Genomic DNA, 14741 nt, shown 5'->3' with positions numbered 1-14741 from the left:
TCCTAATAGGGATAGCAGGCGCCCTTAATATGGCATACTTTGCCCTTCTTTATCGCAATAGCGGAAGTATACACCCCTCTTAGCATACAAGGAGTAAATATGTTGCACCCCTCCGTTCATAAAAGCATTCTCATCCCTTTACAACCAAGCACAGACACGGCTCATACGAAAAATGAATCATTACTCTTGGTGCGAAAACAAGGAATAAGAAGCAAAAGAGATTGACTAAGGAGCTCAAGAAAAGCAGTAGAGTGTGTTAGGATGAAGCATGTGTGCCTGAGCGCTACTTAGTCGTATTACCGTCTGGCAATGTGATTTGTTGCTTGTTCTTCTTTGCCCAATCTTGCAAAACGCTTGTAACTTGCTTTATGCTGCCTGCAGGACCAAATTCTACAATGTCGCCGTCTTTAACGCTGCCTGCATCTGTTTGTTTGGTAAGATCTTGATACACCTTTGTTTTGCAAGAAGGAGAGTCAGGGAAGCCACAATCGCCACTTGTATCAACGACGAGTAAAACACATGCCCGAAGTACGATTGCATCTTTTTTGAAATCCATTTTACCAATTGTACCCCAAAGAGAAGCAGCAATATAAGCTTTTTTACATTTTGGATCTTGGGCGCATTCTTTGTTCAGTTTGGCTTGTGTATCAAATAAAGATTGATCGTAACAGCTCAACATTACGCTTGTGCCTTGAGGAAATTCGACATTGTTGTTGTATTCTTGTACACTTGGAACTCGAAAGGCATTCGGATCATCTAGGCCAAATTTAGCAAGTTTTTTAATATCGACGAATTTTTGAAAGTAAAATTTCACTCCCCAACTCATTGCTTGACCAATGATTGCATCATTTCCCAGCATTGAATGACCTTCACCGTTAGGACCGGCACCGAAATATAAAATATCATTTACGCTGCCTGGATCATCGTTGGAAGTCCCGCTACGAGCATGAATTGTTTCAAGTTTTGCTGCTGAAACAATAGCCTTTGAAGCAGACAAAGCCAAGAGAGAAGCAAGAATAAGTTTGAGTCGCATCTTTGTTGATGGATGTGGGAGGTGAATGAATCAAACGCAAAGTAGAAATAGAGAGCCATTTTTATACCCTTGCACATGACCAGCACTAAAGTGAATCACCCGTTCCGCTGCCGCTTTCGCTCATATCTAGAGTCGAAGGTGATAAAAGCGGCCCGCTTTTGTGTAAAAATCTGAACGCCGCCACAATTTGTTTATTGTAAAGCTCATTTTTTTGCAATGATCACGATCATTGTATAATTTAAGAAAGAGTTCATAAATTGGCACTACAAATGAAGGGCGCACATCAGAGTATTCAGGGCAGACTCATTTGCTCAACTAGTCTGAGAGCCAGATGGCAAAGTGATACGTTGTTTAGTCTTTGCAGCGAAAGCTTGAAGAGCGCTTGCAACTTGTCCAGTGGAGCTTACAACGCCGGCTTGAACGGCCTCACCGGAAGAAGAAAGACCTGAGAATCGTTGAGAAGACAAGTCCTGGAACAAGCTAACTTTGCAAGCTGGATCGTTTGGGAAATTGCAAACACCATCACTATCTACTTTAACAATTCCACAAGATGCTAAGAGTGTTCTGTCCTTTTTGAAATCCATATTGCCAAGCGTTCCCCAAAGGATTGTAACCATATAAGAACTTGTACAACCTGGTTTTTTGGAACAATCAACGTTCAATTGATGCTGTTTGTTAAACAAGTCTGTATCATAACAACCCAAAAAGAAATTTGTTCCTGCGGGAATACCTTGTCTAGCTTCGTATTGAGAAAGGCTTGGGATTGAAAACGTATTTGGATCGGAAAAAGCCTGTGGATCTTTACTAAATTGTAAAATGGTAAACTTTTGACCCCATCCCATAGCTTGTGAGATTGTTGCATCCATTCTTTCCATCGAACGTCCTCCTCCGGTTGAAGTGGCTCCATAGAACAAATAATCTGGTTGATCATCACTGCCCTGCTTTGATGAAGCGCTTGACTTCATTGAAGCATTTTTAGAGAGGACTGTAGAAGCCAGGAGTAAGGCTATGAGAGGCAAAAAGTGGAGCATGGTTCTGATAGTGGCAGTGAGTAGATATGGAAGTACAAAGTTGGTTGAAAGCTAAATTCAATCAATGTTATATTCATGTTATTTATACCATGTCCCAACTCCTCTGCGGAATTCTGTACAGAGTAAACAGGAGGTGACATAGTCTATTTAGGTGTTCAGGAATGAAGGGACTTTATTTTAATAAGGAGCCATCTGAAAAACCACTCGCTCGACATGAAAAGACGTAAGAGTTGATCACATTTCTCCTTCTCCTCTCACAACGATTATACCCCTGATGCCGTGATGATATTTTATAAGCACGTGTTACTAGCAACCCTCTTGGTGAGATAAGGTGGTGTTAGTGAACCCCTTCATATAGCATAAAGGAGGTCACGATCATGGTTATTTTTTGTGATTCTCCGATCACCATCATATAAAAATACAGCGAGTAAAATATTCCCGCCACCCCCTTCATTTAAGGCAGACTCATTTGCTCAACTAGTCTGAGAGCCAGATGGCAAAGTGATACGTTGTTTAGTCTTTGCAGCAAAAGCTTGAAGAGCGCTTGCAACTTGTTCAGTGGAGCTTGCAACGCCAGCTTGAAGGGCTTCACCGGATGAATAAAGACCGGAAAATCGTTGAGAGGACAAATCCCGGAATAAGCTAACTTGGCAAGCAGGAGAATCAGGAAAGTTACAAGAACTTCCTCCGTCCACTTTCACGATTCCACAAGATGCTAAGAGTGTTCTATCTTTCTTGAAATCCATTTTGCCAAGCGTTCCCCAAAGAATTGTTATCATGTAAGCAGTAGTACAACCTGGTTTTTTGGAGCATGCAACGTTCAAGGCGTGTTGCTTGTTGAACAAGTCATCATCATAGCAACCTAAGAAAAAATTTGTTCCTGCAGGAATACCTTGTCTAGCTTCGTATTGAGAAATACTTGGAATTGAAAACGTATTTGGATCGGTAAATCCTGGTTCATCTTTACTGAATTGCAAAATGGTAAACTTTTGACCCCAACCCATAGCTTTTGAGATCGTTGCATCATTCTTTTCCATCGACCCTCCTCCTCCACTCGAGCTTGCACCATAAAAGAGATAGTCTGGTTGATCATCACTACCTTGCTTTATTGAACCGGCTGACATCTTTGGACCATCTTTAGAGAGGACTGTAGAAGCCATCAGTAAAGCCATCAAAGGCAGAAATTGGGAAGTGAATCTCATATTGATAGTGAATAGAGCTGAGAGATGAAAGATGGATGTAAAAGGATGAAACAATACACGTTACGTTTTCACTTCATATTGTTTCCTTACTCCTTTGTGGAATTCTATATGGAATATTTATGAAGCGGAGTAGTCTAGCTGAATGGTCAGCAATGAAAGGGTCTTAATATTTAAAGAGGGTATATTATAACAATCATTCTGCTTGGCATGACAAGACGTAAGAGGTATTACATCTCTCCCTCTCCTCTCACAACGGTTATACCCCTGATGCCGTGAAGAGTGCTTATGAGCACGTGTTATTAGCAACCCTCTTGGTGAGATAAGGTGGTGTTAGTGAACCCCTTCATATAGCTTAAAGGAGGTCACCGTCATGTTTATTTTTTGGGATTTTCCCATCACCATCATGTATACACACAGCATGTAATATAACTCCCGCAACCCCTTTCTTGTAGTAGCCATCAGCCCCTAAAGAATGATAGTTTAGCTTGTTGTTGTTGTATTGTTTGTTAAACAACGCGTGCGTGCGCGAACCAACCGCGTATACTCCTGATTGACTTAGTGGCTTTCACTCAGGGGTTCATCCATTCTTTGTGCAGTGCATGCATCTTCTCCGCATTTACACTTGACTAAACTAAAGCATTTCCTTTCCTTTTAGCATCATTCTTCTTACGTACGGACGATCCTCCCGAATGTTTGTCATTTGTTTGTCTTAGGGGAAGTGACACATGTCAAAAGACATCGTTTAGCGTGCATTACAAGACACCGGTAATGGTATAAGAATGCAACATTTACAAACACAATCACAAATAAATCCCCACCTTCACGATTGGCTTGTACTTGTCAAAAGAGTACCTCACGACGGCCTAATTTAACGATCTATAACGAAACTTTCTTACGAATTAACGAATTATACCAATCTCCATAATGCAAGTTCCATTCAGCAAGAAAGAAGCAAATGATGCTCTTACTCAAGACGAAAAGCCTGCCGCTCTGTCAGCTTTTCTCAATCCTCCTTCGCGTTTGATCAACTTTAATGTAAAGACTCAATTATTATCTCCTCAACAAGTCAGTCAAAAAGTTGCAAGTTTACTCAAACCCGGACCACCATTTTACTCTGAAGTATCTTCGGCAGATTTGATTGAATGTTTATCAAATGGCTCTTTGATGCGTTGTGATGAATTACGTCAACAAATCCAAAAAGATTCTCAAAAGAAAGACAAAGGTTGGTTTAAAGGTGTTATTGCATCTATACAACAACAAGAAGATCAATCACAACCACAACAACAAAAGCCATGGACAGGCGTTGGAACGGTTTGGTCCGCTTTAGATAGTTTACCTTCGGGAACTGCAGTTTTTGCAGTTCCGCCCGTTTCTCCAAACGGAAAGATTGAAGCCGTTTCCGCCACTAAAGATGATAAAGGTGATGATGGATTATGGTCAACGATCATGTTCACATGTGATTTAGACGGAAAGAATGTCGAATTAACAAAATCTTGCGTAATTCCAACAAATGTGTTAGATACGCATCATTATTATAACGGTAATAAATCCGCTTTATTTACCGCCATTGGTGCTGGAACAACATACAAGTGGGATGATTGGTCAAATGAACAACCTGCAAATGTTAGTGTTGCTTCCTTTTTGGCATTATACACTACTCCTACCATCGAAGCATGGCAATGGCCTTCTTGGGTACCTTACCTGGGAAAGAAGGATGATGACAAAGATGCAGGTAAGGTCAGCAAGCCTAAACCCGAAGGATCAAAACGTGTTTGGGTTCCTTCAACGACCCAAGTCAGCATTCGTGCAAGTTGGTGGGGTTATACGATCTATATTCCTCAAGCTGTTTTTCCTGCATTTGATTCAGATGTTGAACAAGCAGAAAAGATTGCAAACCTTATTCATACAGTTTTGACGACAATCTTGGATAAAGCAAGTAGTTTACCCATTCCTGTTGCATTGCAAGCTGCATTGTTGGTTTTAAAAGCAATTGCTCCAAGTACAAGTTATATTTCAACATTTATCGGTTGGAGTTGGAAAGAAATTAAATCTTTCAATACAGGTCAAGGCGTTGAATTATCCGCAACTTGGTTATTGCCTATCGCTTTAATTCCACATACTTGGGATGCCGCCGTTGCACCGCCAGATAAAAATGGTGATGGTACACCTGATGGTCCTCCTACCACCACTCCACCTTCGGCTAATGTGCCACAAACGGGCGGAGATGGTGATCTGAACGGCGATGGAACTCCTAGTGGTACTCCCAGCACCAATCAACCTCCTGCTAATGAGCCACAAACAGGTGAAGATGGTGATCAGAACGGTGATGGTACTCCTAGTGGTACTCCTACCACCACTCAACCTCCTGCTAATGAGCCACAAACAGGTGGAGATGGTGATCAATCTGCTCCTTCTCAACCTACTGATGGAGACGCCCAACCGACAACACCTGCTCCTGAACAACCTCAACCGGCAGAACCAACTCCATCCACTCCAGCTCCTGCTGATCCGACCGTGGAAGACCCTAAGCCAGAAGATCCAACCGCGGGAGAGCCCAAGACAGAAGACCCAAAACCGGCACCAGCTGAGCCTACAACTCCTGAAATTCCAGCACAACCACCACAAGAACATGCAACGTTGCCTGATGCACCCGCAACCGAACAGCCTGCTACCCCTGCACCAACACCAGCTCCAGAATCACCAAAGGATGACGACAATACGATTTCTGGTGATCCATTGGGCAGTGGTAGATTAGGTTTACCCGCAGTCGGTGATGCTCCAGCGCCAACGCCTGCTGCAGAAAATGATGGAATCGAATGGCAAGATCAACCTGCGGAAATACCAGCTCCGCAACCTTCTACACCAGCTGCACCCACACCTGTGCCAGCAAAGCCTGCCTCGACGACGGAAACACTCGAATCTGTTGCTCCTGTACCAGTAACCAGCACCGACAACACTACCGAAGCAAAAGGTAGTGAAAAGGTCAAAGCTGGTAAACGTAAATTGTTTGGCAAGATTACCAATCGCGTTTAAAAGGATGACGGATGATTTCGATGAACGATATCCCTTTGCTATTTTTCATTATACCACTTCTACTTTCTCATCTCTTTACTCGAAATGAAGAACTTTTTTTCCTGTAATCTTGTTTGGAATTAATGAATACTGCATTCAGACTTTTGGCGTGAAAAGATAGAACTTTTCTATTGCAGTAGTGATACATGTAATGACTAAATAGTCTATCGAGATGAAGTGATCACCCTAGGTCTGATGCGCGGTACAGACTCTCTTGCTTTTGCTAGTTGCAACAACGGCAAAGGAGGGATTTGGCTGGGTATAGAAGTGCCAGTGGAATTGGAAGATGTAGACGTATTCGACTTCATTGCACGAACATAAACACCTTCATTGACGATGATCGAAGCAATGATTAAGCGAATGCGCGATAAGATTGGCGGTAGATGGGTCGAGGTGTGTTGCGACCATTGTTTAGTATCGATACCACTTGCAGACAATATATTCTCTTTGAGGTTCTTCAACTCGTCCCCGAGATGCTTCAGTGACACATCCACAACATTCTTCAAATCGCTTCCAAATCCGAGAATGACTTGTAAGAGCTCCAAATCAAACAAACGTTGACTTTGCGATGTGTACTGATCAATTTTTAGCCACCCTGCACAGAACGAAATCATCAATTCCTTGCGCAATTTTGTCTCTTCGCTACGATATCCGATGCCGACCGATTGGGAACTGCGTGATAACAACGACAAAGCGTCTAGCAGGCTAGAAGATGGGAAGACAGGCAATCCTTCACTATGTTCTGGCGCTATTCCATCTATCCGTTCATTGAAGATTTCTAATGCTTCTTTCACCATCTTATCAGAAATACTGGAGATGAGTCCCTTTTGCACTTTTTCCAAGCTCTGCAAAAAGTGGTCTTCCTCCTTCGATGGGATGCCATCCGTTTTCTGCGATCGAACACTTGCAGCGGTGAAAATGGAACTACGTCGCAGTGCGACTATAAGCCGAATCAAGAACAAATTGGAAGGTAAATGATTCAAATTTCCGCTTGCTGCCTGCAAACCTTCGGCGATCGATTTCTTTGCCGTATGTAACGATATCTCAAAGCTTGCAGAGATATCATCTTGTTCTTTTCGTTTTGCACTCTTGGACCCGGGTAGTTGATTTCCATTCTGCTCCTCTTTTGCCTTTCTTCTAGCTCTTTTCTCTTCACTACGTCGAATGGCAGTAGTGTAAGCTTTCGTTTCGCTGGCAAACAATTCGGCACGTCGTTCTGCCAAGGATATAATCTCCTGCACCTGCTTTGTCCTTGTTCTTAGACGTTGCTCGAGGGACTCCAACGAAGATGCATCAGATGCAGTACTTGTCTCAAATAAGAATCGTGTCGAGTCAAGATCCATGCTGGCTTCTGCATTGCTATCATTCTTCAGCGCCTGTAATGCATCCGATGTACTACTAACAAAAGACGATGAGAGTTCTTCACCTGATAATTTGCAAATTTGCTTCAAACGATTGACTAGCAATGTATCGATATGCTGAACAAGCTTTGACAATTCATCCTGCACCACCTGACCTATCTCTGTATCTGAGCTTCCCCACAAAGCCGCCGATTCTGCGCAACATTTATCGTATACACTCCAAATCTTTCCCTGAATTTCGCCAATCTTGGCAACTGTGCTAAACTTCTCGATAATGGTCGGTATAGCTTGGCTTAATGATTCATCCCGAAGATTGCTGGACCACTTCTTGGTTTCTTGCAAGATGTTTTCATTCTTACTCGTAGAGTGAGCCTTCAAGTCAGGCGAATACGCAAGGATTTCCTCCGGCAAATGCTTCGAGAGGATTGCTGCTGATGGTAAAGTCAAGAGAACCGAAAGACCGCTTGGCGGAAACGAGACTCTGTCCTGATCGGAGCTTTTCAGCATGTCACACAGCCTTGTCAAGTGTGAATTCTGCTCTTTGGTGCTTATTGAAAATGCCCGGAGTGAGTGTATCAATGTGTCGGCGATATATCGAACAACAAAGACGATCAGTTCATCATTGCTTGCCTTTCTTCGCGAAGATCTGAGACGAGAGATGAGCGTATCCTTTCTCTTCTCAAGGTAAAAGGTATGCTCAACCGGATGTCCTTCAAGCAGACAAAGACTTATTAGTGATGTGATAGTAGCGAGATAACTTGCAGATGAGTGGACCCAATCACCATGCCCTTCCTCCATCCAATCCGACAACCCAGCCTCTGCTGCATTGGAGAGATAGCTCTTCATTGGCATCAGAGCAGAGTGTTGACGAGAGATGTACGGAAAAAGGTCTTGGACATCTTTATCATACGTGCTGGAATGTTTCTCTTGCAGCCATGACCAAGATGCATTCGAAAGCACAAAGAACCAAATCGCACGCAAATTTGTTGCTGCTTGATATTCACTCAAATCTCTGCCTTGCAACATACTCCTCTTACTTGATCCAGCTGAATTTGGAGATAGTGCATGATGACCATTTCTCGTCTGCATTGCTGAGTCGATTGACGTCCAAACTTCATCTGGTGCTTCGGCGATCAACTTTGTTGCTGCTGCGATGGCGAATAAGTCGATATGTCGTTCTTGTGCAACACCCGATACAGCCTCTACGTCTTTCTCTTCTACTGGAGATAACAGACCTGTCAGTCCATCTGTGGAGCTACCTGTATTTGCAGATGCACTATGTATCCCTTTCATCACACTCTCTAATCTCTCCACCAGATTTGACGAACTTGAGCTCATATCGATCAGTGTGTTTGCCGTTCCCAACATATCTCGATATCGTTCCGAAACGAGAACACGCAATCTAGAAGTCAGAGCATCGTGAGATGTACGTAAACTTGCTTCGATCGATTGTACTTCCCTCACTCCAAATCGTGTAAACGTTTCATCTGCGTCCAATCGTAATGGGTCCACACCAGGCGGTAATCCCATAGTTGAAGAAGGTAATGCGTTGATTGTTCCTATGGATAGATGCCTTCCAGCATCACTACCACTTCCCGTCACTGCTGGTGTTCTAGCATGTCGACCTTTTCGTATAGGCGTTGAGCTATTGCTCTGCCGTTTTTCGGGCGAATAGGTCGACATGATCTGATGATGACGGCGAGAAGAAGAAAGTGTTTAATGGGACGTGCGCGGATAAGCTTTTAAGAGAGAGTGAGTGACCGTTACGCGTGCCTTAAAATCATTCAACTTCATTCAATTATTCTCACACCATTCAAAAAACATTTCTTCCAAATTATATTATTATTTTTTACACTTTATTGAGGTGTGATATCTCCGAGTGTTTCTCCAACCCGTACTTTTTGACCTGGCTTACAAACAAAGTCAAACTCTTCCGGCGCCTCAAATACCAAGACGATCGTACTTCCTAATAAAAATCCTCCCATCTCTTCTCCCGATTGCAGCGGTTGTCCTCCCAAAAGTTTAGATGCTAAACTGTAAGATGCTTCACTGTACGTGCCTGCCAATCGTCTTTGTTGACGTACATTTGTTCGTAATGCTTTATCGAAATTGATTCGAATCGATCCTACATTTGTAGCACCAACGGGAATCATTGAAAAGAATCCATGTCTCCATCTTCCAAGCAAAGCAACACGTTCGTTCAAGACAAACAGATTAGGCAACCGACTGGCAACGTATGGCGAAACAGAGTATAATTCTCCGCGGAAATGTCTTCTTCTTTCCACTACCCAACTTGTTGGACTGTGGAAGCGATGATAATCTCCCGGTGCAAGGTAGATGACACAGAAGAAGAGCTTATTCCCCGATCCAATACCTTCATGACCAGGCGAATGTCTTTGCAAAATGGGCGGTAATGCTCCCGATCCCATCTCATAGGCTACATTTGCATATTTTCCAATCATTTCCGGCGTATCTGGTGTTGGTACACCAGCATCTTCATCATCCGTCTCGTGTGCATCTCTTATGCTATCGTGTTTGCCTTTCCCCCCTGCTGGTATTCCCGTCTTGTTTTCCGATCGTACCCAGCTCTTCCACCATCTGTAACTGACCAATTTCGTCCAACCACGGGGTATTTGTGATCCAGCACGTTCATCACCAATCAAACGTTCTAAACTATATTCGATTCCGTTCACATTTGCAAATTGTCTGTCATCTGTGATTTGATGGTCGGAATCGCTGTCAGGTTTAGCACTTGTCTCAATACCTTGAGGATCAGAAGTGAGTCCCAGCAGTGCATCTAAAGAGTATGTGACACCTTTTACTTGTTCTACTCTTCTGCCTTGAATGGAGCCGCAATGTAAAACTTTACCATCTGCCGGTGAGACCAATGGAGCATCTGCAATCGGGCGAGCATTGTCCTTCAATTCACGATAGAAGAATTCGCCCAAACTTCTGTAATGCGTTAAGTCTTCATCCTTCATCTCGTCCAAATTACAGCCAAAGATGCGGGAATATAATCTGAAACCAAAAGGTCTGAACCAGACAGGTAGAGTGAGATTATTTGCCCATCCCCATATTCTTGAGATTGTATTAAGAGGCAATGCACCCAATACATACACCGTCCAAGGACCTGACATTGTTACAACTTTGCCATTTTCATCAACTATTTTCCCTCTTCCTTGACGATCGGCAACGTAATTTCTTCTTGCTTGAATACCCACCAAGACAATTGCTCCCAGAAGAGCAGGGATAGGGTACCATTTGATTGGGGTTGTTTTCCATGCATTGGAAATCCTTTCTGCCATTGTATTTCCGGTATATGTTCTTCCTTCTTTGTATTCTTCATGCTGTTCATTTTCTTTTTGTTCTGCATCTTCCGTTGAAGGTTGTGAGTGTATGTCTTTTTCGAATGCCTCCGTTCTTGCTCTGGCTGCTCGATTACCACGAACTGTGTTTGCTTCTTGTTCTGCTTGATTTGGATCCCTTCGAGAAGAGTATGAACGTATGTTGGCTATCGATTGAGATGATTGTTGTATAGGCTGCCATGCTGAACGACAATGAATGCCGACTGGATAGGCGCTCTGCCTTGAGAGAGAACGCACTGATATCAGAGCGAGTCTCGTTGACATCTTGAGGAGATTGTGTTGGTGGGAGAATGGCTTATGGTGATGTATTAATCCATTACGCTTCCATTGTTCTTCTTTTGGCTGATCGATCGAGTGGGGATGCGGAAGAAGCCAAGATTTGTGTCAATTGTTAGCGCGTGTGTTTGCCGGTGTAATAATACAATTACACAATCTTACGCCCTGTAAAAACTCCACTTCTTGTTGCAATTGACAGGAAGAAGATCTTCTTTTCACACTTAACACCATACCCTACCTAACAATGTCAAGACATCGTGCTGTACGCAATCTAAACCTAGACGACGAATTAGCAGAAGATGACGATTATGATGTTCAAGATGCAAATCCATACGATGATATAAGTGAAGATGATCGGGCGCAATTGGAAGATGCATTGGCGCAATTGGTTGAAGTATTGGGTCAACCAGGAAGTGGATCAGGATTCACAGAACGAGAGATGAAAGATACACTTTGGGACGCATATTTTGACGTCGATCAATCCGTTGCTACCCTAGTCGAAGAACGAAGCAAAAGGGAACAAAAGGAAAAACGAAAAGCAGGTAAGTGATGTTGTTTAGTGTTTGCAATCCTACGAATCGTGGTCAAAGGAGGATGCAAAGGGGAATGTTTCGCTCCTCCTTGACTTTGCTCGGGATATGCGAATCGTCCTTTGCTCTTCCTTTGACTGACAAGAATCATTCTCTTTCTGGTTTAAGACCCTTCATCCTCACCTGAACCTCCCTTGACTGCACTGCAAAGACTCACATTGGAGAGAAAGAATGGCAGTGCGAGAGGTCGGATAGGGATGCGAAGTCGGGGAAGAGGTAGAGGAGCTCTTGCCTCAGGTCTTTCGCGGCATGACGTGCAGACAGAGAGCAGAGGCGAGAAAAGACCTGCTGAACAGACAAGCACAACTGCACAGAATGCACCAGAAGCAAGCAATTTAGCAGGAAGGCCTAGCAAACTTGCTGCCCTTGCTGCTGCAAGAGCTTCGAATCGTCAGAACAAGGCAAAAGGAGAAGCTTCTTATAGTCCAGCTACTGCGGAAGGTTCTCCCCTCCAGAATGGAGGAAAACCTCTGACGAAATTGCAGCAAAAGATGCAGGCGAACATGCTCGCAAGAGAACAAAGGCTAAAGGGAGCTCCTTCGAAGGAAGAGGAAGCTAAAGCTCTTTCTGTTGCTGAGAGCCAGAAACGCTTGCACACTCTACCAAACGGAGAAGCAATCGATTCACTCTTTCCGGTCACTGCAACTACTTCAAGTGAAGCTAGCGATGAATCTGTGTTGGGAAGGCTGACTGCGGATCAGCATTCATCTCTACTGGATGTGCCTGGCGGATCACCCTTCCAAGCAAAAGATCATCTGGAGGCTTTCACAAAGCCAAGCCCAGACGATCTTGTCTTGAAGGCTAGAGAAGGAACAAACTTGGCCCAGAAAAGATGATCTGCTTGCGCTTGTTTGACTCGATCTGCAAATTCCACAATGTTGCATCACAGTAACTTACACCATTACACCTTTATTCATTATAAAAAATGCAGCAAAGAAGCAACAAGCAAAAGCTTCTTCGAAACCAGCCTCAGGTACGACGACTCCGAGCAGAGCAGGACCATCGAAAAGTGCGATTCCACAACGGGTTGCGGCAAACAACTTGTCAACACAGCATGCTCCAGAAGAACGAGTCTCACAACTTAGACAGGATATCGAAGGATTGGGCTTGTCCAAAGTACGTGAGCCAGGAAGTGTGATTGGATCAGATGGCACGGCCAGTGTTCGTGGTACAAGTGTTCCTGGAACACCACGTGTTGCAATGGCTCATGAAAGAATCATCGAAGAATATCGACAACAGCAAGAAAGTGAGAGTGCGAAAAAGCGACTTAATCTGGTTGTTGTAGGTCATGTGGATGCAGGTAAATCAACATTGATGGGAAGATTGCTGCACACATTGGGATCTATAACCGACAAAGAATATACCAATAACGAACGTGCCAGCGCAAAGATTGGAAAAGGAAGTTTTGCATATGCATGGGCATTGGATTCCAGTCAAGAAGAACGTGAGAGAGGTGTGACGATTGATATTGCACAAGATCATTTTTCGACGAAAGATCGAATGTTTACACTCTTGGATGCACCTGGACATCGTGATTTCATACCCAATATGATCAGTGGAGCAGCTCAAGCTGATGCTGCTTTGCTTGTGATTGATGCAAGCTTGGGTGCATTTGAAGCTGGATTTGGACCTAACGGTCAGACAAGAGAGCATGCACTGCTAGTCCGCAGTCTTGGGGTGCAGCAGCTGGTAGTCGTTGTGAACAAGATGGACGCAATCGATTTTGATCAATCACGTTACCAAGAGATCGAAGCGACAATCCGACCTTTCTTGACGACTAGCGGTTTCGATGCTTCAAAAGTGCGATTGGTGCCATGCGGTGCATTTGTGGGTGAAAATCTTGAAACAAGAAAGGAAGGAGGCAAGCTTTCGCAATGGTACACTGGACCAACTCTGGTTGACATTCTGAACACGTTAGAGCCACCAAGACGTCAATTGGACGCACCACTACGCATGCCGATCACCAACGTTTTTCGAGCTGGACAGACGGCAATCTCATCTGGAATTGGAGTCTCAGGCCGTTTGTTGGCAGGAGTTCTCTCGGTTGGAGATCGGTTGAGTATCGTACCAGGGGATGAAAGTGGGATTGTGAAAGCGATCGAATATGATAGCGAAAGTGTTCCTTGGGCGGTAGCAGGATCATCAGTGACGGTATACATGACAAGCATTGAGATGAACTTCATTACGATTGGTGCGATTTTATGCCCACCTTCTGCGCCTGTGCCAACGGCAACATCATTCATCGCTCAATTGCTCATATTTGAGCCAAGCTTACCAATCTTGGCGGGCACTACACTCGACTTACATCATCACTCATCCAATCTTAGCGTAACAGTGAGCGAATTGATTGCAACTTTGGACATGAAAACGGGTGCTGTGCTAAAATCAAAACCAAGAGTGTTGAGTAGAGGCGCAACGGCAAAAGTTCGGATAACCTTGAATGCCCCTTTGGCAATCGATACCTTTGCCAACAATCGAGATTTGGGTAGGATTTTATTAAGAATGCATGGAGAAACAGTAGCAGCTGGTATCGTACAAGAACTCGCATGATGCTCATGGGCATTCTTTCGGCGTGAGGTATACCGACTCCGCTTTATCCGCATGCACGATTGCGCCTTTTCCGTTATTCTGTTGTACAATACACAATGATGCAATCAAATTATGGTTCCACATTCTAATTTGTGACTTCACAGGTTCCTGAAATGGGAGCATGATTCCGGACGTTTGTTCTTTTGCTACTTGCAATTTTGCCTTTCGTTGAGAATAAAGCATGCAAATCAGCGACCTTCTTCGAACTTCATCTCTCTTTCT

The 14741-nt window shown here is 43.8% G+C and overlaps 7 protein-coding genes across 7 annotated transcripts; 2 read left to right on the top strand and 5 right to left on the bottom strand.

Moving 5' to 3' along the window:
• Positions 1 to 175: 175 nt before the first annotated feature.
• FA14DRAFT_183209 (uncharacterized protein) lies at positions 176 to 1033 on the bottom strand (the record flags this gene model as incomplete). Its single annotated transcript, XM_025501294.1, has 1 exon — positions 176 to 1033. One exon carries the CDS (start codon positions 1031 to 1033, stop codon positions 284 to 286), a length of 750 nt encoding a protein of 249 aa, XP_025357135.1. The 3' UTR covers positions 176 to 283.
• A 311-nt stretch (positions 1034 to 1344) lies between these two features.
• Positions 1345 to 2064, bottom strand: FA14DRAFT_152255 (uncharacterized protein; the record flags this gene model as incomplete). Its single annotated transcript, XM_025497516.1, has 1 exon — positions 1345 to 2064. One exon carries the CDS (start codon positions 2062 to 2064, stop codon positions 1345 to 1347), a length of 720 nt encoding a protein of 239 aa, XP_025357134.1.
• A 447-nt stretch (positions 2065 to 2511) lies between these two features.
• On the bottom strand, positions 2512 to 3396 carry FA14DRAFT_183204 (uncharacterized protein). The gene has a single exon (XM_025501293.1). It carries the CDS (start codon positions 3264 to 3266, stop codon positions 2538 to 2540), a length of 729 nt encoding a protein of 242 aa, XP_025357133.1. The 5' UTR covers positions 3267 to 3396; the 3' UTR covers positions 2512 to 2537.
• A 647-nt stretch (positions 3397 to 4043) lies between these two features.
• Positions 4044 to 6400, top strand: FA14DRAFT_7322 (uncharacterized protein). Its single transcript, XM_025502789.1, has one exon. The coding sequence runs from the start codon at positions 4191 to 4193 to the stop codon at positions 6297 to 6299; it is 2109 nt and encodes a 702-aa protein (XP_025357132.1). The 5' UTR covers positions 4044 to 4190; the 3' UTR covers positions 6300 to 6400.
• Positions 6401 to 6502: 102 nt separating this feature from the next.
• On the bottom strand, positions 6503 to 9382 carry FA14DRAFT_176135 (uncharacterized protein; the record flags this gene model as incomplete). The annotated part of the gene is made up of 1 exon (XM_025500644.1): positions 6503 to 9382. The coding sequence occupies one exon, from the start codon at positions 9380 to 9382 to the stop codon at positions 6503 to 6505; it is 2880 nt and encodes a 959-aa protein (XP_025357131.1).
• A 173-nt stretch (positions 9383 to 9555) lies between these two features.
• FA14DRAFT_166371 (phosphatidylserine decarboxylase) lies at positions 9556 to 11426 on the bottom strand (the record flags this gene model as incomplete). Its single annotated transcript, XM_025500024.1, has 2 exons — positions 11142 to 11426; positions 9556 to 11066 (listed from the first exon to the last, which is right to left on the bottom strand). The coding sequence occupies exons 1-2, from the start codon at positions 11326 to 11328 to the stop codon at positions 9556 to 9558; spliced, it is 1698 nt and encodes a 565-aa protein (XP_025357130.1). The 5' UTR covers positions 11329 to 11426.
• A 125-nt stretch (positions 11427 to 11551) lies between these two features.
• FA14DRAFT_166370 (uncharacterized protein) lies at positions 11552 to 14480 on the top strand (the record flags this gene model as incomplete). The annotated part of the gene is made up of 4 exons (XM_025500023.1): positions 11552 to 11882; positions 12039 to 12721; positions 12867 to 12956; positions 12984 to 14480. Exons 1-4 carry the CDS (start codon positions 11585 to 11587, stop codon positions 14478 to 14480), a joined length of 2568 nt encoding a protein of 855 aa, XP_025357129.1. The 5' UTR covers positions 11552 to 11584.
• Between the last annotated feature and the right edge of the window lie 261 nt (positions 14481 to 14741).

Source organism: Meira miltonrushii, assembly GCF_003144205.1.
Source record: "Meira miltonrushii strain MCA 3882 unplaced genomic scaffold FA14scaffold_1, whole genome shotgun sequence".
Taxonomy (NCBI): domain Eukaryota; kingdom Fungi; phylum Basidiomycota; class Exobasidiomycetes; order Exobasidiales; family Brachybasidiaceae; genus Meira; species Meira miltonrushii.
The sequence above is the reverse complement of the archived record's forward strand: the minus strand, read 5'-3'. Positions and strand labels throughout refer to the sequence as shown.